Source organism: Hyperolius riggenbachi, chromosome 1 (genome assembly GCF_040937935.1).
Source record: "Hyperolius riggenbachi isolate aHypRig1 chromosome 1, aHypRig1.pri, whole genome shotgun sequence".
In the NCBI taxonomy this organism is placed as follows: domain Eukaryota; kingdom Metazoa; phylum Chordata; class Amphibia; order Anura; family Hyperoliidae; genus Hyperolius; species Hyperolius riggenbachi.
In genome coordinates, this window is record NC_090646.1 from 618502447 (window position 1) to 618523789 (window position 21343).

Sequence of the window (21343 nt, forward strand, 5' to 3'; positions counted from 1 at the left end):
ATTGTCTCCTGACCCCACAATTACTGTGAACCAATTACAGTAATCACACTGCAAAATAGGAAAAGGCCAGCTCTGGGCCAGAACAGTCCATGTAACTGGTTAATGAAGGTCACTTGCCAAAAAAGGACAGTTTATCTATACGAGTCTCACCTTGATGCCCTCTTCGTCATTGACTCTGCGGATCATCTTCACGCACATCTCTGTGATCTTTGGAAAAGTTGGCTGCTCCAGGCAAATGTCTCGCAAGATCTTTATCACCCTCTTCCTTACACTTATACCAGTGTCCTGCGTGATACAGACAATGTACTCTGTCAGTCATCAAGACTATCATTTTAAATTCAATTTGGTTCGTAGTTCGAAGTCCGTAAAAACACAACTGTTGTGCCATTTTGGTGTGTGGTAGAAAAGACAGAAACCAAACATCAGGGGTGAAAAAAAGGTGAAAATAAAAAACCCAGCATACAGATACAAAAAACAAGCCTCAGGATGGCCCAGTGGCTTCCCGATCCTCCATGACCCCTCTCCCTCTTCATTACTGTGCTACCATCCATCCCTGAGCATTGCCGGACTGCACAGGCGTGAGTACATTCCACATTTGCGCATTATGGCCATGCTCAAAAAACATATCCAACAATTTTGTCAAATATGTATGTGACTGAGTGCTAAAGGATGTGGGAAGATTGGGAAAACCTATCAACTATCCAGAGGCTTCCTTCTACTGTGGTATTTTTACCCCCCATGACTTCAGGTGCACTTTAAAGCTATAAAGAAAAGCTCTGACAGAAAAAAAACCAAAAAAAAAACCCCACATGCCTGCTCTAGGTTCAAGGCGCAAACTAAACACGAGGGGATCTAATGAAAAAATCAAATTAGAACTCTTAAAGTGTACCTAAAGCGGGAATAGAAAATAAAAGGAGATGACAGCAGAGGCGGCTTTCAGAAAGATCTGGCTTCCCACTACCTAAGTATCTAATTGTTAAACCTTTTTGTCCTCACAGTTTAGCTTTAAATAGTTAACTTCTCAGTTTACCAGGCATAATCCTTCCTATTTAAAAAGGCTGAATTAAGAGCAGAGAGTACCATGGGGAAAATTAACAAAAACGTCCTATCCTCAGCATTGGCTTTGGTGGCAGCTTGCAGAAACACTGTGGCATTTCTGCTGAATGCTAGCCATTAAAACGGTTATTAAGCGGGTCGCCACTAGAGGGTGCTTCTCCTCTGCACAATAATTTGAAATGAAAATCAACATATACTGTATTTTCAAAGTAGCGTCTAAAGTGCTTCTCAATAGCTACAGTAAACCTCCTAAATTATTATAGATTTTTCTTATTTGGTTTTACATGTAAGCAGGAGCATAACTGCAGATGTGTGGGAGGACCCCAACTATTAACCTTCCCATCTAAATTCCATATCAGGTGTTTTTGTGGCTACACTTGTTATGAGTGTGAAGATGATGATGGCCACACTTGCTTTATGACCCTTGTATGATAAACCCCCAGGCTGTGAGGGTCACCAAGGAAGGGGTTGTGAGCATTAAGGGGCACCATGATTTGTAGCTACACCCGACTACAAGATATAAAGCAGAACTGACCATCTCCCTCCTCTACAACCAGTTCACATGGACATTAAACCGGCTTTAAAGAGACACAAGCGGAAAAAAAATTATGATATAATGATATGTATGTGTAGTACAGCTAAAAAATAAAGCATTAGGAGCAGAAACATAAGTCTAATGTTGTTTCCAGTACAGGAAGAGATAAGAAACTCCAGTTATCTATACAAATAGCCATTGAGCTCCAAGACTTTCAAAGTCGCAGAGAGCTCTGTGTTCTGAAGGCTGTTATCTTAACTGTATTGTTTTTTTCTTTTGCAGAGAACAGTTCAGGACAGGTCAAAAGTTCACTGGCCTTCTCTGTAAAAAAACATTTAGAATGCTGAGTAGTGTGTGTACTGTAAATATTAGAGAATGATGCAATGCTATAAAAATAAAGCTGTATAACTGAAAATTTAAATATGAGAATATTTTTTTACTACTAATGTACTAGTAATTATCCATACTACACAACCAATTCATTATATCATAATTTTTTTTTCACTTCAGTGTCTCTTTAATTGCTTCGACACTCAAAATGGACAGCACTTTTTAAACGCCAGTTCTGACTTTTCCAGGCATTTGTGAAAACACTGCACTCGATCCTGTGAATATCACATATAGAGTCCAGCTCGGTGCTTTCATGTCCCCCTGTGGGGGTCAACAGGAGATTCGTTTACCGAACTACGGGAATCAATGCCAAATGCTACTCTGCTTATTTGCAGGGAAGCATTTAGTATCACCTAAGCGTAACAACCCCAGCACCTGTGCGAACTGGCCCTAAACTGAATGACACAATCCAAATTACTGATGTTGACAATTACAAAACTAGGTACACCGAGTCAAAAACGATTTCTGAATTGTGTGAGAAGGATAGGTCTTAGAGAAGAAAGAACTTTCTTTTCTCATTAGTACTGGGCTGCAGAAGCTGAATGTGTCCACCAGTAAATAAGTCGAAAGAGGAACCCTAGACCATTGATGAATAAAAAGAGAAGCTGTGAAGAAAGCACAAAATATCAATAATGAGGTAACGCACCAGAATCCTCTCGATGAGCATATCGTAATACTGCTCTGCAAGCTGAGGTCTACAGAGCACGAATCGCCCCAATAACTCCACAGCCGCTTCACGCACACTGGTCGAGTTGTCCATCAGTCTCCCATGGACTCCTCTCTGCATATCCAGCTGTGGAGGCAGAAAGAGAGGAGAGTTACACACGGTGCAAAATAAGCATCGAGTTTAATGACTTCACCGTGTCCAGAACTTACCCTGGCAAGAATGCTAGGATCCACAGCTACCACTTCAGACAAACACTTCATGGCTTTCGTTCGGACTGCAATTGCATTTTCCCCAAGTACCCGCAGAATCTGCCACAGACAAAATGTGCGTTTAAACAGGAAAGAAATGGGGGCACACGGGAGCAAGCAGATTGAATTAAAGCTGGGCATCAAAGTTAGGCACCAGTCTGACCAGAAATATTAAGTACTATGGAAGATGACAAATACTTCACAGAAATAGACATGTGCTAAAGCGCTAAACCTTTCAAGCAAGGCTACCTCCAGTAGTATCTCAAATAAATTCTCTGCATCCCCTATAGCGTAATATATATAGCAATGCAAAAGTAATTTTTTTGCGGAAGCTAAAAAGCCATGCTTTTAATACCCTGAGATGAAAATCACATTTTGACTAAAGGAGGTTTCTGATTAAAAAGCATTCTGGAAGACAAATCCAGTATTAACAGATAGTGACATCATCTACCGTTATACATCTGAGGCAGCAGTTTCCCGTAGGCATAATCATGTGACCAAATACAACGAATTGTAGGTAAAGCTTTTTAGATTTTTTTTTAAACACTTTCATAATTTTATGTTTTATGCTATAGAGTACAAGATACTCATTTTAAAACAAGTGAGAACTACTGTTTCACTCCAAGTACTGTAATGCTAATTTTACAGTAAAAGTTTTTAAAGTGGATCCGAGATAAACTTTTACTCATTGCATAATTGTGTTCCTTTCATATAGTTTATAGGGCATTCCTCAAGCCAAATACTTTTTTTGTTTTGTTTTAATACTTAATAATTCCCTATAAACTAAACAAGCCTCACCCACAGCTTTTCACAGTGCCTTGGCACTGTAGCAAGGGCTTATGGGGGCTCAGTCTGGGCAGGAGGAGGTTACTAACCATTGATTTCAGAGGCTGAGGGGAGGAGGAGAGGGGACTGAATTTACACACAGGAAAGCTGATAGCATCTCCAGCCCTCAGGCCTGTGACAATGTGACAAACAGAACATGGCTGCCCTCATTGTATCACAGGAATAAATAATCAAACTTTTGAAACTGTTTGCACCTAGATATGCTGTCTAAACGTTAGATAAGATATATAGACAAGTTACTTGTTATAGTTAGTTTTTCATCTCGCATCCGCTTTAAGAAGCATTTTGAGGGCCCCTGATCCCACCATTATAGTGTTCAATTATCACAGCACATACAGGTGCAATTTAAAAAGTTAGCCGCATTTTCAAAAGCAAAGCCTTGCTCACACTGGGGCTCATGTCAAATCATTAGAAACAGCGACCATCACTTTCTTGCCATTTGGAACCTGCATTTTTATGGTGCTTTCCTAAGAGGTGGGGTTTTTGGGGGATTTTCTTTCAGATCTCCAGGCAGGTTGGAAAAAAGAAGCCAGGAGCGCTAATCCAGAGCCTGACTCGTGGTAGCCTCCGAAAGGTCTATGCAGAGCCTCAAGCGCAGCGGGCGTTTCAACTGGCCTTCCCCGGGACCCAGACACTGGCAGCTATTCGGTCAACGGAGGCTCTGGATCCCTCGGGTGAGATCGCAGTTTTGTTGTCATGACGACAGACGGCGATCTCACTATAAGGTTACAGAGTTGCAGTGCTGGATCCCTGGAAGGTAAGTGCAGGGCTGCCACAGATCTCACTACAGTATGATTTTAAGGTGTAAAAGCATGTAAAAAAATTGGCCCGCTTTTAGACCCCAAAATCTGGAAATAATCATACCGCCAGGGAGGTTAAATAAAGGAATTCAAGCCCCGAGAGTTTGCCTGCCTGCCTGCCTGCTTACAAATGCCCCTTCTGAACTCCAATGTCTAAAATTGGGCAACCAATTACCAAATAATCTATATTTACCTGGGTCAAATAAATATCAAAGCTCTGGGCAAACGGCCTCATAGAGGCCAAGTAACGCACAATCAAACAGGCATCTTCGTAGTCGACTATGTCAGAATTTGACCTGTAAAAATAATAATACGCACAAGTCACTATACTGAAGTAAACGTTGCCAAAGGCAAGTCATTATTTTCGGTCCTTACTTCAAAGTGCTAAACTGTGACGGTGCCGTCTTAATGATGCTACGGAGGAACTTTTTCCGTTTTTCCGCTCGCTGCATAATCTCTCCTGTGGACTCGACTTCTTTTGCGTGATGTGCTCCTTCAGAGTCTTCATCCTTCTGAGTTTTCATGGCTTTCTCAGTCTCCATTGTAGTGTCACGGAACCATTGTGCTATATAAAACTTCCGAGAAAACTAAGGAAAAGGAGACAGCGAGATGATTTGTTTTCATGTGCGTTTATTTTACCAATAAGATCTCTACCAGGAGGTCAGGTGTGTCTCTTAATAGGCAGTAAAAACTTACCACTAGTGATGGATCGGTCTCTGTATTCTCCTCGAGGTAATCCAACAAGGCCTTCTGGAGCCGCTGGATTTCGTCCTCTCCTTCGGATGCCTGCGGTGAAGCCAGGAGACGCAAAAAACAAAAAAAATTACTTAAAATTTCTTAAAAATGATGTGGTATTTATATAAACCCATTTTCCAGGTGGGGGCAGCATATCTGTGCTAGCCCCATAATTTGTCTCCATTTATAAAGCAAATGCCAACAATGCAGGTAAACAAAATGTAATTAGGCAAATTGGTCCTAAATCGTAGCTTACAAATAAATTGAAAAATTTGCAGCACAGATATACAAGCATTTACTGTCTCAACATATGATGAGGTGGAGCCGGTTTATCACACTGATCACAGCTTTGAAAAAAAAAAAAAAAGTTTCTGGTCCTAATGGGGGCAGAGATGTCTGGAAGAAGTTAAAGCACACTGAAAACGAGCAAAAAAATACTTTGTTTATGCTCTATGCAAAAATCCAGAGTTCAAAAGTATATCACTTATCCACACGTACTACTAGTAAAAACAACCTCCTATAACGGAACCGGTTCAATTTATTATATCCAATGTCTGCAAAACCTTAAAGGAATACTATCGATTCACATATTTTTTTTCAATTGACATAGGAATTGTTTGGGAAGTGCCGCTAAGTACTGATGTATACATTTTAGTAGCAACTTCTTTGTTTACTGTTAGCAAAATACATTCAAACTTTACTGACTGACGGCTGACTGAGCCATGAGGAGAGGGGAAATTCCCCTCACACTCGATCAGTTAACTCTATGTGTAGCTCTGTGTGTGACAGAGAAGAGAGCTCCCAAGAGCTGCAGCTTCTGTGTCCTGTGTTTCTGACTGACTTGTCTGAAGAGCGCAGAGGAAATGTAACTAATACAGCTTTTCATACTGTTTTTGCTTTCAGAGTTTGATATGTTTGATATTTGCTTTCTGTGGTCTGATATGCAACTCTGGCTGTGCATTGAAGCAGACACCCCTTCTGCAATTGATTTGTCCCAATATAGCTAAATCCTACCCTCAATAAATTACAGTTTTTGCCTCTGATATTTAACATGGAAAGTAGGAAAATGTTTACACAGCTACTTAGACATTAGTTGCACACTGTGATTTTAGAACACTTGGGTATCAATAGTATTCCTTTAAGCTAGCATTAGGCTAGCTAGTGTAGGTGGCCAGCACCTCCCCATAGAGAAGATTGGAGCTGTGCGGGGAGGCTGCAGCGATTGATGGAACTAAGCTGGGTAATGTATAAGCGGCTGGATCGCAGGGGATCGGGGGGGGGGGGGGGGTCTTCTACCTATACTAGCTAGCCTAGGGCTAGATAAAGCTTTTGCAGCTATTTGATCAAATAAATTATTCATGGGGGACTCCTGAGGCTAGCGAGCGGTATTCCCGACACAGTGTTGGGCATACCGCTCAGGAGGTTAAAGAAGGAGAGGAGGACCGATTCAATACAGTTGTGTGTACACAGCTCTCCGTTTAACCACTTCTGGACCAGCACCCTCTGCCCCCTTAAGGACCAGAGGGTGCTGGTCCCATAAACCGCCACTTCCTGACGAATCGCCGCTAAAATCCGCCGCTCCCGACGAACACGCCGCTCTGTCCCCGCCGCAGGCTGCTCTCTCTGCCGTCGGTATGACAGCAGAGCGCTGTGCGCCGGTCAGGAGCCGCTTTCATTGGCTCCTGACCCTGTCACTCCATGTAAGCCAATGGGAATGGCTTACATGAATGACAGGGCCAGGAGCCAATGAAAACAGCTCCTGCCCGGCTCACAGTGCTTTGCCGTCATAGAGGCGGCAGGGCAGCATATCGCAGTGCAGACCGAGCGGAGACAGCGGCAGGGAAGGGCGGGGGCGCGCGGTCAATGGGACGAAGGGTTTACGTCCGGTCAGAACCGCAGCGCCCCCTGCCCGACGTAGAATTGTACTCGCTCGGTCCGCAGGTAGTTAAGCCAGGGTGTTTTTTTTGTTTTGTTTTTTTTAAACATGAATTAGATTCAGAAACTGCTACATTTGAACAAATTCTTCTAATTTTAAGTGATGAATTTACGCTGTAGGGGTAATGAATAGTGTTCTATATTGTACTACTGTTTAACAATCTATAGTCATCAACCCCAAATTTAATATCAATTTATTTCATTTCATGAGCAAAGGGAGTTTGAAAATGTATCTAAATTTATTAGGAGTCAGAGTATTTATTTTACAACTCAGACTCCAGGTACCCCAAAATTGCTCCGACTCCACAGCTCTACTTCTAAGGCAGAAAAAGGTGTCCTGCTACCATATTTTTATTTAAAAAAAAAAAAAAAAACACAGACAAACCAGAAGCTTCACAGTTTTTAGGCAACGTATTTAGAAAAATCAGGTAGCGGATAGTGGCCAGTGCCTGAGCACCCACCTAACCAGTAAAAGCCACTCAAGAGGCTTAGACAAAATAAATAAATAAAATCAAAGGTCTTAAAAAAAAAATAAAAAAAAATAGGTATGCCATTCAGTGTTAGCACAGGACTAGGAAACAGGGGTCTTATGTTGGGCATACATGGTAAGTTTATGCGCCGGTATCGAGCCAGTGCCTCGATGCCGGCGCATCACCGCTCGTCCACGCGGATCGATCCCCGCTCATCCCCGCCGGCGCTCCTTATCAGCGTGCTCGATTCCCCACTATTGTTCGCCCGCGGGGAATCTATCCGGCGGGTCATCGGACCTGTCGGATATTACCAATCGAGCCATCAGCGGCTCGGTTGATAAGGAAAAAAACTCACCGTGTATGCCCAGCATTAAATGCATTACGTGTGAAGAAGTGAACTTTATTGTAAGAGGAAACAAGGGGACAGGTGCCAAAATCTTCATATTTCGCCCTACCTGTTTCAGGATCCGGTCTATAGAGCCTTGGTCCATTTTACTGGTAACCGCATCCTTCCTGAGTCTCGCAGCCACAGTACCCAAATAGTCCAATGAAGCTACTCGAAGTGCCATCTCTGTGGATTTATTACTGAACTGATGAACCTAAAATTGGCAAAAAAAAAACAAAAACCCTCTTCATGAGATATTTCTTAAGTCTGTTGCACAGCAAGAAGTCTAGAACAGTAGAAGCACGTATTCATATTAAACCTTTGGTTCAGGAATAGAGTGCATCATATTTCTATAGCAAGCCAACTTGAGTTATAAATCTCCCCCCAAAACTACTTAAAGGATATCTGAGGTGAAAAACTGATGAGATAAACAATTGTATCTACCCTCCTCCTCCTAAAAATTACTTTGGACATAAAGTATGCCAGAACTAAATCTATGAACTATTGACTGTTTTTTTTTATCTCTGTCCTGCTCTCAGAAGTCATTTTCTGATAGTAAAGTGTTTTATAGCTGTATTCCTCATCAGTGAGGGTTATGCTATAGTCCCACCCAGACAGAAACTGTCACTTGCATACATGATGCTTAACTCTTTCAGACAGAGAAAGGAAAAAAGGAACACAGCATAGCTATTTGTGTGCTTGGCACTGAACATGTCTCATGTCACATGTCACTTGTGGATATCCTTTAAGTGCAACTGTTTCTCATTTCTGCTGCAGGTGCCTACATCTTTATGGTTGAGAAAAAAGACTGCAAGTCACTTCATACTTAAAGAGCAACCTAACTGAACACAACAATAAAATCCCTTATTTTCACTAATTTGTTAATTTAGTCTACATTTGCCCATTACAAAATCTAACCTCACTTTCCATTCTTGAATTAGTCAACAATGCCAGCATCTCTACTGATGGCAAGGTGGATCACTGTAGGATGTTATTCCCCCCAATTGTGAGTGAGCAGTAGCATCAGTTGATCTGGTGCTCTGGGGCAGAAGGCTGCGGGACAAGAAGCCTGAGCCTCAGAACGTATAGCAATATATGATTAAAGAAAAGTATTTCTGAACCAGGATAAGTAATGCAAAAATATTTTTTTTATTCTGCTAGGAAAAATTAAACAGGTGCTCTTAAAAAATGGCTTGATTGACAACAGTAAAGCAGCTGATTCTGTCACGGCCTTGCTTGATCAATGTCTCCCAGGTAGTAATGGAACGTAATGACATCAAACCTTTGACAGCCTAAACAATAAGTGGTGGTTGGTTAGGCCATCAGTGATGTCTGTACAAGCATGCATCTTCTGAGCTCAACAAACAAAAAGCTGTGATGGAAATTTTGGGCTGATTGCTTTGGGCAGTAGTAGTACTAATACGATGCGGTGACCATTGAGTGCCTCTTGATGAGAATTTGTGAAGAAAATGTGAATACCATTAGGATTAGAATCCTAGTATTTAGTAAAAGGATGGGCTCTTACTTCCCAAAGCAACTTTGTTTTCACTTACATTACTTGGCAAAGTGATACACAGTGGTGAAGTGGAACTAAAAAGTAGATACATACAAAATGTCATAGCTCCATTACTATAGTTCCCCAGCAGGTGATGCTGGTGAGCTCTCCAACAGCACATTTTAGCTCTGTGCTAGAAAAGCTACTAGGATGCCACAAGGTCTGCGGCACATTCCCAATTGATTAGTACTAGCCAAGAGACTTCTCAAATAAAAAAAATAATTAAAAACTACAGATCCCTAACGATGCCTTTCAAAAATTTCAAAATAATGGTAGGGTAGGCATTCTGTTCAATAAACTTTAAGCAATTTTAAAGGACTGGGTGAGCACCTCTGAGAAAGTATGGTCCTCACTGATTGACCACCATTACCTCTCAGATTCTGATAGGAGCTTTTAAACCTTACATTAGGAAACATAATTAGCAAAGAATCTTGCATGGAAATGGAAGGGTTGCAATGGACCATTCATATTGCGATACGCGCTTGTTCTATACACATGTGCTGGTTATATCATGAAAGGGAAAGAATGGAATTGTAAGAAAAGTGTAGGGCAAAAATGTGCCAAGAAATGATAGATCAGCTAGCACAGCAATCTCTAAACAGCTGAGCTGACACACCCCCAACCAGCATAACAAATGCAGTAGATTTTTCAAAAAATATCACTGCATTGTCACAGTGTCAGAGAAAGGGGCATACATGTAAAAAGATCACAGGGTAAATTTGGGCACATAGTTAAGCCAATAGCAGAATTTTGTCAATACTGCTGATATTCCTTCTAATCTTGTTAAAGGGAACCTAAACTGAGAAGGATATGGACTTTTCCTTTAAAAATAATCCCAGTTGCCTGACTCTCCTGCTGATCCTGTGTCTCTAATACCATCAACCACAGCCCCTCAACAAGCATGCAGATCAGGCACTCTGACTGAAGTCACACTGGATTAGCTGCATGCTTGTTTCAGGTGTATGATTCAGCCACTAGTGCAGCAAAAGAGATTATCAGGAGTGCCAAGCAACTGGTATTGTTTAAAAGGATGCGCCGAGCCCCCCCAGGAACTACAAACGCACCCCGAACCCAAACAGAAGCTCTGCATATACACCAAAAGCATGGCTGTCGAGTGGGAGCAGCTGACCAAAAACGAAGCACATTAGTACATAGCAAGGAAATGAGCAGCGCCACTTAAAAACAGACCAGTGCCTACCTGCAAAAGAGTGCAAGCCCCACTTGTGGGGTCGAATACACACCGAGCATACACATGACCTGTCTACCACTAGAGGAGGATGTTGGTTTCCATTAACAGCTTGCATGCAACCTATTAAGTACTCGTCCCTCCCACTGCAAAGAAGTCAATCCTCCATGGCAGGGGCCTAACACTAACTAAATCCTAACCTATGTATATGCATAGCCTGGGTGCGGCTAATCAAATAAAATCGAAATTGCGCTGATCCACCTTTTGCGCAATTTTCAATTTTCGATTTTATTTGCATGCAACCTATTACTTAATAGGTTGCATGCAAGCTGTTAATGGAAACCAACATCCTCCTCTAGTGCTATTGTTTAAAAGGAAACATCCATATCCCTCTCAGTTAAGGTTCCCTTTAACACTAATTCACCCCCTAGCTACTCCTAAAACTAGCCCTACGGTGAACCCAACGCCTAACAGTAACCATCCCTTCTTTAATGTAATTTGAGCTGCAGCTATGTCCGGTGGCAAAATTATACACATGGTGTGGCTGTAGCAGCAGCAAACATTGCAGTCTCACAAGTCGCAATGCAATGGATAACTTGACTGTCTCTATAGAGATTTGTTGTTTTTTTTGTTGTACAACAAAAATAACATTTTTAACTGTAAAAAAAAATTGCACTCTATGGTGGCGCCCATATTACCCGCTTCGGGAAAGGGGGATGGGGCACTAAAGTGTGAAGGTTAAATCATACAGAAGCTTTCTTTCTAATTTGCAACGAATCTTATGTGTAGTAAATTATTAAAATGAAGGGCTAGCTAGTCGTGACTCAACGCTGGCTTGTATCTTCAGGAATAAGGTGTGCACTGTACAGATCCCTGTTTTGTATGGGTTTAAAAAAAAACAGAAGAACAGAATCTTCAAGTCTTACCAGGAGTCTACCTAGCAAACTAAGTAGCAGCTCAGCTGCCGGCCACTCCGGTTTGTTCACAGTAGACAGAAGGTCTTGGACGAAGTTCTCAAACAGCGGCCTGTAATCTTCCTCGCCCTGCTTGCTCCCACACCTAGGAAACAAATATCAAGGCAAATAACATCAATCATGGAAAAAACAAACAAAGGAGAATTTAACCAAGTGTCACTGGACTGGGAAATAACAATAACCTTTGTGATTTATTATTTACTGTCAACCACAAGCAATTACCGTAGCATCAAAATGTCTGAACTGTGTACAGACTCTGTTTTAAGTCTGAATTCTGACTATTGCCTTGAAACTGAACACCTGACTGAAAGAGAACTCACAAGTCATCTTGTGGAACAATGATCCCTGCCTAGAAGCACCTTCTGGAATGTTGTTTAAGTGGACCTGAACTCTTGCACAGGACAGAAGAAAAACAGAGAAAAGGTTGAAGCCTATCCTACAATGCGCAGGATGGATATCCGTAACGCGCCGCTCACAGGGAGAGGGAGGGAGAGGGACGGAGTGCCAAAAACGCTGCGGAGGGGGGATTTGAAGAGCCCCCCCGCAAAGCGCAGCAAGCCGGCGGCGATCAGACCCCCCCAGGAGGACATCCCCCTAGTGGGGAAAAAGGGGGGTAAGTCTGATTGCCCTGGCTCTATCCTGATCTGTGCTGCGGGCTGGAGAGTCCACGCAGCACAGATCAGGCAAACCACCCCTGGTCCTTAAGTGGTTTAGAGTGTTCTTTCATAGAGTTTTATAGTGAGGAGATTGTGTTTGAAAATGAATCGCAATTACTAATATCATTTCTGTATGCTTTGGTTTAATACTTAAATTACAAAATAAACATGAATACTAACTTTTTAAGGAAGATGGACAGGAAGTTCTGTGCGGTCCTCATTGCCGTTTCATAAGAATTGGTGATGAAAACATCCTGATCAATCTGGAAAAGCACAAGTAGCACCAAAAGTGATTATTACAAGTCTGGCAACAGGCTACAAATTCTACAGAGGTGTAACATATGGGATAACTCGCCTTCTTGTTGGACTCTTCCTCTGAGTGGTCTCGGTCTGTTGGCAAGTGAACCACGCACTGTATTAACTGTAAGACCAGCGCTGTTACCATTTGAATATACATGGCTTCCCCATCGTCATCGCTGCTGTTCAGCCTGGGGGTGGATAGAAGGAGACATAAGTAGATGACCATAGTGCATTCTGGACCAGACGGGTCAACACCTCTAAATTAACGCTTATGTCAAAAATTAATATCTTGCGAAAGCATCAACCAGCAATGGTACAATTGTACAGTTATAATGTCTTTACTAATGTTTTAGTAGAGCGACACATATCTCATTCCCAGAATGTGAAATGCAAAAGCATTGATTGACAACGTGTGGATATTTGAAAAATAGAGGTAAACTGTTGAGAGAAGAAATGGAGCAACTGCATCAACTTATCAGTCACTCGTGACTGGCTGCTTCAGATGCTCTCTGTGCGACATGTAGAAATGAAAATGAAGTTCATTCATGTCCTCCGTGACGGAACATTCCCCTTTGCAAGAAATCTGTGAGGAAATTGGGCCACTAATGGTGCCCACACATGGTGCAATTTTTTCATTTTTTTTCCGATTAGATATTTTCGTTCGATTATTCCATTAGATTGATTATAGAAAAATTTCCAACATGTCCGATCTGATTTTTATTGAAAAAACAGGATTACCGCTAGTTTTACTTTATATAAAAAAAAAAGGATTATTTTCGACTTTCGATTCGATCGTTCTGGTCGAATTAACAGTTAAATCAAATGTTTTTACTGTACAGTGTATGGGGCACCATAAGAAAGAATAGTAGCAGCAGCAGCAAAAATCAGCTTTAACTTCTTTCCGTTTGCAGAAAATACTTTAGGGCTCTTTTATACTGCAAATTGCTTTTTCTGCAACTGCGTTTTTCAATTTTCTCTGGCTGCCAAGAAGACAAGGAGACGTGCGGCATGCAGGAGGATTGTGGTCAGGAGAAATAGGATCACAGCAGTATCAAAGGGTTCCTGCAACTTTTTGTTTTTACTTTGAATATGTCCTTACATTTTGCATGCGATCTGAAATGGATCACAAAACACCACAAATGGCATCTAGTATATAGGAGCCTGACATGTTTGTTTTATCCCACCTTAAAAGGTTTACCTACTAGCTATCAGAGCAGGAAGTGACAGAAATTCCCACTGACAATGACTGTCACCCTCCTGGTTATACAGGCCATTCTAGAAGGTCTTTCTGTGAGTGCTGAGGTGTCTGTACCAGCACAAATGCTAATCCACTAACATTTTACCTATCTGCACTATATTCTGATGTGCACCAGGCAAACGCTGCAGAGATTTGTCAGGGAATACATGCTTAGGGATTGTTCACACTAGATGAGCATTTTCATTTTTTATTTAGCGCTGGCGATTTTTCAAAATTGTCCTGAAAGCGCTTACACCAGGCTTTCCTATGTGCTAGTTCAGATTGGGGTGTTCCGTTCACTTTTCGATCTGAAAAGCGCTGCATGGTCCATTTTCGGAGCGATTCCTCCTCAATGGAAGGTATAGTTAAAACGCAAAACGCTCACAAATTCGCTATGTGCAGCGATTGTGTTTTAGGAATAAATATATTTGCCTCAATTCACTAAGCTTTATCAAACACTTTATTGAATGTTTGATAATTTACCTCATGAGTAACATCTAATTTTGAATTCATTAAGGTGTTATAGGTTTATTGAATGTTTTATCGATAAAACATTTGATAAATGTATAACACCTTAGTAAATTCAAAATTAGATTTTACCCATGAGGTAAATTATCAAACGTTTGGTAAAGTGTTTGATAAAGCTTAGTGAATTGAGGCCATTGTATTTATTATTTTCCAGGTCAAAGAGTTCACTTTCTGACTTGTGTCAGGGAGTGAATTAAAAAAAACACTCTGGAAACAAAAACGTACCACCCACCCAAGCGACGGGAATTGTGAAAAAAAAAAGAAATCACATCAAAAAACGCCCAACGCGTACTCTCACGCGATCGGAACGCAATGTGAACAAGGCCTTAAAACACACACAGACCACACAAATGTGCCATACCTAAAATTCCGCAAGCTTCTTTTACTGGTTGGTAGCCTGGCGAGTGAGGTGAAGAGCTCCTCGAGGATGAGCTGCCTGTGCTTCTCGTACCTGGAGAAAACCTGGAATAAATGAAGAGCAGGAGGTCAGCTTAGAACCAATACAGGTAAACAAACACACTTTTTTTTACTTAGGAAAGTGAAACTTTATTAGTCCAAAACAAGGTAAGTACATATGATAGTATTAATCCTCGAATACATAAATGAAATAGATCTAGGTTATACAGAGAACACAACACAACGTTGTGAATGTAGCCCAAGGGTCATTATTCAGCAGGGTATCAGTTATTTTATGAAAATAAATCAGGGCTGTGGAGTCGGAGTCGGAGTCGGGCAATTTTGGGTGCCTGGAGTCGGAGTCGGGAAAAAATGCACCGACTCCGACTCCTAATGAATTTGTAACTGTAATTAAAATAACAAATATGATAAAATGTTCTATTTCTCAGATAATAGTCATTAAAAATAATGTATATATACAGTAATAGCTGTGCTTAGTCCACAAAAATGAAATAAACCAATCAAAATTAGTTACTTGTGCTGCTTCAATAAAGCAGTCCTCGTATTTTAAGGTCAGCTATACATATCTGATTGTGACTGTATATATGATGTGTACACAAGAATCTCTTATATATACTAAATAACATCTATGCTGTAAGAATAAAGCCTGATGTGTAGCTGTGTCACTAATAGAGATGGTCAATGAGATGGAAATAATTCTGCATTGATGCTGATTTATGCAAATGTATGCACTCCCTTTGCTGATGAAATAAAATAATTTGATATGTTATTAAAATTTGGTTTGGTGACTACAAATTAAAGGGTAACTGAGACGGATGAAAAGTAAAGTTTTATACATACCTGGGGCTTCCTCCAGCCCCCTTCAGGCTAATCAGTCCCTCACTGTCCTCCACCACCCGGATCTTCTGCTATGAGTCCTGGTAATTCAGCCAGTCAGCGCTGTCCGGCCGCATGCCGCTCCCACAGCCAGGAACATTCTGCACCTGCGCAATAGTGCTGCACAGGTGTAGTACGCTCACGGCGGAGTGTGTTCATGCGCACTACGCTTGACTGACTCAAGTACCTGGACTCATAGCAGAAGATCCAGGTGGTGGAGGAGGACAACGAGGGACTGATTATCCTGAAGGCGACTGGAGGAAGCCCCAGGTATGTATAAAACTTTAATTTCATCTGTCTCAGGTTTACTTTGTTACACAGTAGTACTATACTCTACATATGCACTCCCCACAGAGCTGCAGGGAATCCACTGAGAATGCTGTGCACATTGAACACAGAGGTGTTGTCTGTTTACAATCTCCTCATTCCCCAGCAGAGTACCTGCACATCATTCTTACATGCACCCACACTTGGTAAGAGTACTTGTAAAAGGTACAACCGGAACAAAGAACATCTATCAAGGACTAGTTTTAGTCTAAAGGGAATAAATATAGTAGTCTACATATCCTTCTCACTTTAGTTGTCTTGTAAAATTCCTAAGCGTTGGCAGTTAAGAGACGAATTTCATGTTACATACTTTTAATCAACAAAATTGTAATATGCAAATTAGAGGAGTCGGAGTCGTGGAGTCGGTGGAATCCTAAACTGAGGAGTCGGAGTCGGTGGATTTTTGGACCGACTCCACAGCCCTGAAATAAATAACCTAAATGTGGCCCAAAAGGGAGTCAATTTCTGACAGGTCCACCATATGTGAAGGCGCAATCCTTCCTCATCACAGCTTCATTATAATGTAATTGCGATTGCTTTGGAGGACAATCTAATGCGAGCACAGAGGTGCCGCCCCCCATGTCCGTGACCACCCCTTCAGCAAACCACCCTGCTGGTGGTGAAATCCGTGGCTGACTGCCACTGCTGCGAGATGCAACAAATTTCACCTGCTCATCCAACTCCTATCCACAGAAAAGGATGTTTTGCTTGGTTTTCAGCACCTCTATACAAAAATCACACCTGAAGCTGAAAAAGGCCTCTAGTGTGAAACAGCCCTAAAGAGAAAAGGTAGTTGTAAACAGGGAGGGACGGCTGGAGGTGTGTGGCTTGATCCGACTGCAGCGGACGCTGCCACAATTTCAGATAAGCCTAACCCTTGCTACTACATTGTACGGGCATTTTATATTGGGGTTGTAAATAAATGTATGGTTTCCCGCTATGAAGGCAATTGGTTTTATCTATTGGAGTCCCAGGAGGTGCTTGCTGCCTAGATCACAGGAGGGCTGATGTGCAAAGTATCAAGCGGGGACACGACCCACTTGGGGGAGTGTGGTGTTCCCTCATATTAGAGATCCCTGGAGTGGGGAGAATCCTGGGTAACCACAATGGTGATTTTACTTTGCTGGCAGATACAGGCACTATGTGCAGTAGATTCTCATTTTAGGATGATCCTTGAGTCTCTGTGGATATATCCGCTTTAATATCGATTGTGGACTTTTTGGATTTCAGTGCTGCTTACTTTTGATTTAATAACTGAATCATAGAATGGAAAATGAAAAAAAGATAAAATAGGGTTGTTTTCCATACCGCGGTGACCAGCTTGATGGCACACAGCTGCAACTCGCTGACGTTTTCCACAAAGAATGGTGTTATTCCCATAGAAGAAACCTGTGAGGAAAATATCACAACAATAAGTATTGGAAGAGGCGTTTGTAAAGCAGACAATTATGGCCATACAGATTCATCTTAACATAGATAAAGGAGAACTCCTGAAGTGTCATTGGACTGGGCTTTCTATGTTGCAAGACTATTTGATCTTCAGAAGCTATAAGCTGTACAGCAGCTCTGAGGACAAATGTGTAGTTTGGGAATATGATACGATGCAGGGAGTTTGGAAAAACACTACTGGAAATTTAAGCTCACTACATGATGTGCAATCAGCAGCTTTCAGCAATATTACAGCAACCACTGCGCTGTCACCATGATAGCAATGAAGTGAGCTCTTAACTTCCTATCAATTAAAGCCAATCATAGTTGGCAGTAGATTAAAATGGAAAGCTAACAACATTGAATTATAGAATAGCCAGAGTAAAAATGCTATGAAGGGGAAGCTGTGTAAATAAATGTACCTGCAGGATGGTTGTGTCTGTAAGCAGCTGAATCTCCAGCAGTTCAGATAAGCCAGCCACAATGTCGCACACTTTGTTGTACAGCATCACAATGACCCTCTGCTTATGCGTGGAGCATTTTGCACGTTTCGCTTTTGAGCTCATCAGTCCTCCTAGGGAAAAAAAACAAAAACACCATAAGAAACAGTGCAGTACAGTCATTTATCAATTCAAGACTTTACAAGAGGAGAGCGAAATAAGGTGTCACTGTGCTTCCAGTACCTTTGACCTGGAATTAATGCCCCCCCCCCATATGCTTATGCAGTAGCTATCCTTTGAGCTGTGTTGATGGTGCGGTCTGCACTCCTGGCAGCTCTCCTTGTGTCTGAGGCTCACTCACAGCACTGGAGCATTGTATGTAAAAACGACCCCATCAGCGCAGCTCAAAGGATGGCTACTGCACACGCGCGAGGTCATTAATTCCAGGTCAAAGGTCCAGACTACTTGTTATGCAAATAAAGGGGCATATATTGACACAATGGCTGAAGACAGAGCGTAACGGATGACACAATGATACAGCAGACAAATCTATGAACTTGATTTACCATAGCTTGTTTTCTTCTGAAACAAAATAGGGCTCCAGGTAGCTAATTAAATGTTCTCCAAAACTGCCCTAGATCTAATTAATAGGTTTTATTGTACCACCAGAATACCACAGTGAAAAAAAAATCCTGCTGTGACCCCACCAAGAAGTAGGAAGTTTGGCATTACCCCAGGAGCCAAATGCAACCTTTCCAATCCATGGCCAACCAGTACCACCGCTCTCTATTCGCATTCCTCAACTCTCTCAGATGCTTCCCCCAGTCAGAAATAAGCTCTCAAAATGTATTACGCTGTACTGTTGGCAAAAGTTCACGAACAATCTTCAAAGCTGGGATTTCAAAATGCTTAATGACTTGGAGTGAAGTTTAACCACTTGAGCCCCAGAGGTTTATACCCTCCTAGTGACCAGGCCATTTTTTACAATTTGGCACTTCACCAGTTTAACGGTTTATTGCTTGTTCATACAACTTAGCACTCAAATGAATTTTACCTCCTTTTTACAAATACAGTTTTCTTTTGGAGGTACTGGATTGCTGCTGCAATTTTTAGATTTTTTTAATTGCCCCTTCCCCTTTAATTTGGCCTTAGAGAATGATACATACACTACACTATTCATACACACATACATACATAGGCATATACCTATGATAGGGATTAGATTGTGAGCCCATTCAAGGGGTAGTTAAGTGACAAAGCAAGCCTTTGTACAGCGCTTCGCAAGATTGCAGCACTATACAAATGTTTTTTTTTTTGTTATAAATGTAAACCACAGCCTGCCAGCTCTGATCGCGGGCTGGCAGGCTGGTGGCTGCAGCCCGTTTTGTTAATCTCGCACCTTGCAAGATGATGCCATATGGCAGTGCTGAAGAAAAACTGATCCTCTCTGCCGCCGCCGATCCGCATTAGGCTATTGGCAACAAGTTAAATGAAAGTTCCATGAACTTTAATTGAAATACAAAATGTACAATACATTTGTCATATACCGTATAACTAAGATGATAAAAGTCAATCTTACTCGATGTGTGTCCGTCAAACATTAAAAATGTGATGGCTCTTCAAGCTGCCTAAATTCTAATGTCTAAAAATTATATAAACAGATCGAGAACCTGTTCGATTGACAGACCCAAAAATGAGGAACGATGGAATGGCTGGGAAAAACTGTTTAAAGCAAGGCAAGTCAGGTTACTGACCTAAAAAGAGGGAATGCTCTGGATCCCATAGAGCCTACCCAATCCTCTCTCCATCCTCTCTCTGTTCTGCCACAGTTCCCTTTTCAAAATTCGTGCTCGAGGGACTCCTCGGCAGGCTTCAAAAACACTCTCGTCTACAAGCACAACCGACGACGGGCGCATACGTCCTGCGCATGTGCAGCACGGACCCACTCGTCTTGGGAAATACTTGGGGACACGAGTACTTCCAAAGACTGCACAAAGAGTCCTGAAGAAGTATTGGATCAAGCTGGTTGAGTAACTTAACCAGGGGGCAGCAGTAGAAAAAGGGAATGGAGCAGCGACTGGGAAGGCTATGGGATCCAAAGTCTTTCCTCTTCTTGGGTGTCTATGTGGGTTTTAAAATTTGCTTCAGATTTACTCCTTGTTAACACAGCAGGGGCTGTAGAAATGTCTTCTGCATACGTGCATTTTAAACTCAGGCTGTGGCATGCATACAGAGTTTAATTCTGCTCTAACACACGTGGTTTATATAGATTTTATGCTTCACTAAAACATATCTGACCTGCAGAAAGCTTCACACATAAGTAACATTAAAATCTTAAAGTGGATCCGAGATGAACTTTTATTCATTGCATAATTGTGTTCCTTAAATATAGTTTTTCGGGCATTCCTCAAGCCAAATACTTTTTTTGTTTTGTTTTGTTTTAATACTCTAATTCTCTATAAACTAAACAAGCCTCGCTCACAGCTTCTCCAAAACGCAAAGGCACTCAGACCCATGTAGCAAGGGCTTATGGGAGCTCAGTCAGGGCAGGAGGAGGTTACTAGCCAGAGATTTCAGAGGCAGAGGGGAGTGAATTTTTCACAGACTGAGGGGTGGAGATGCAGTTGCAGATTACCTGTATAATGATGACAAACAGAACATGGCCCTTCTCATTGTATCACAGGAATAAATCATCGTAACCTATTAAAGCTGTTTGCAGCCAGAATTGCTGTGTAAACTATCTAAACTTTAGATAAGATATATAGACAAGGTACTTGTTATAGTTTTTCATCTCGGACCCGCTTTAAGTATAGAAAAAGTCAATACAGAACATTAAAAAAAAAACCTCTGGCTCACCTCCATGAGGATCCAGCCTGTAGACAGGATCGTACTGTGGATATAGCGTGTTCTGAAGGTGGAATTTAGTGTACTGAAGAACACGTTCTATCACATCCTCGATATAAACTGCCTTGGGCATGCTGGGGGACGTCATGATGTGAATAGCTGTTAAACAGGAGTCAGCCGACTTTGTGACTCTTTCCATAATTAGATCACGCCAAAGTTTCTCTTCATCTTCTGTGTCATTGTTCTATAGAGCCAAAATAAATTATAAAATTAAAACATTCTGCAAAAAAGTATTTTCATACTACTCCTTTACTGAACTGGTTTTAAGGTTTTAATTCCAGTGACATGCATACTTTGCAAAGAATTACAATTATAACAAAGTAAACAGTAAAATATTTTATGTGAATTGGTGAGAATACTGGCCATACAACATTTGATCTACTTAGTAGATCAGGTCTAGATTCTAGATCTCTCAGATACTATTCTTTTAGAACGTGTCTATATAAAA

General features: G+C 41.5%; 1 protein-coding gene across 8 annotated transcripts in view; it reads right to left on the reverse strand.

Annotated features, from left to right (window-relative positions):
- NIPBL (NIPBL cohesin loading factor) overlaps nt 1–21343 on the reverse strand; it is a 205443-nt gene that overhangs the window by 37301 nt on the left and 146799 nt on the right. For 5 of the 8 annotated variants that reach the window (XM_068250774.1, XM_068250730.1, XM_068250711.1 and 2 more), the window contains 14 exons: nt 20848–21079; nt 17974–18125; nt 17432–17512; nt 14865–14965; nt 12794–12926; nt 12619–12701; nt 11735–11867; nt 8137–8281; nt 5239–5339; nt 4918–5129; nt 4736–4838; nt 2858–2956; nt 2628–2774; nt 151–285 (listed from right to left, as the gene is read on the reverse strand). In XM_068250774.1, coding sequence (XP_068106875.1) covers nt 151–285; nt 2628–2774; nt 2858–2956; nt 4736–4838; nt 4918–5129; nt 5239–5339; nt 8137–8281; nt 11735–11867; nt 12619–12701; nt 12794–12926; nt 14865–14965; nt 17432–17512; nt 17974–18125; nt 20848–21079 — 1857 coding nt within the window. The remainder of the gene's footprint in view (nt 1–150; nt 286–2627; nt 2775–2857; nt 2957–4735; nt 4839–4917; nt 5130–5238; nt 5340–8136; nt 8282–11734; nt 11868–12618; nt 12702–12793; nt 12927–14864; nt 14966–17431; nt 17513–17973; nt 18126–20847; nt 21080–21343) is intronic. The other 3 variants (XM_068250739.1, XM_068250720.1, XM_068250765.1) reach the window with 1 other exon arrangement.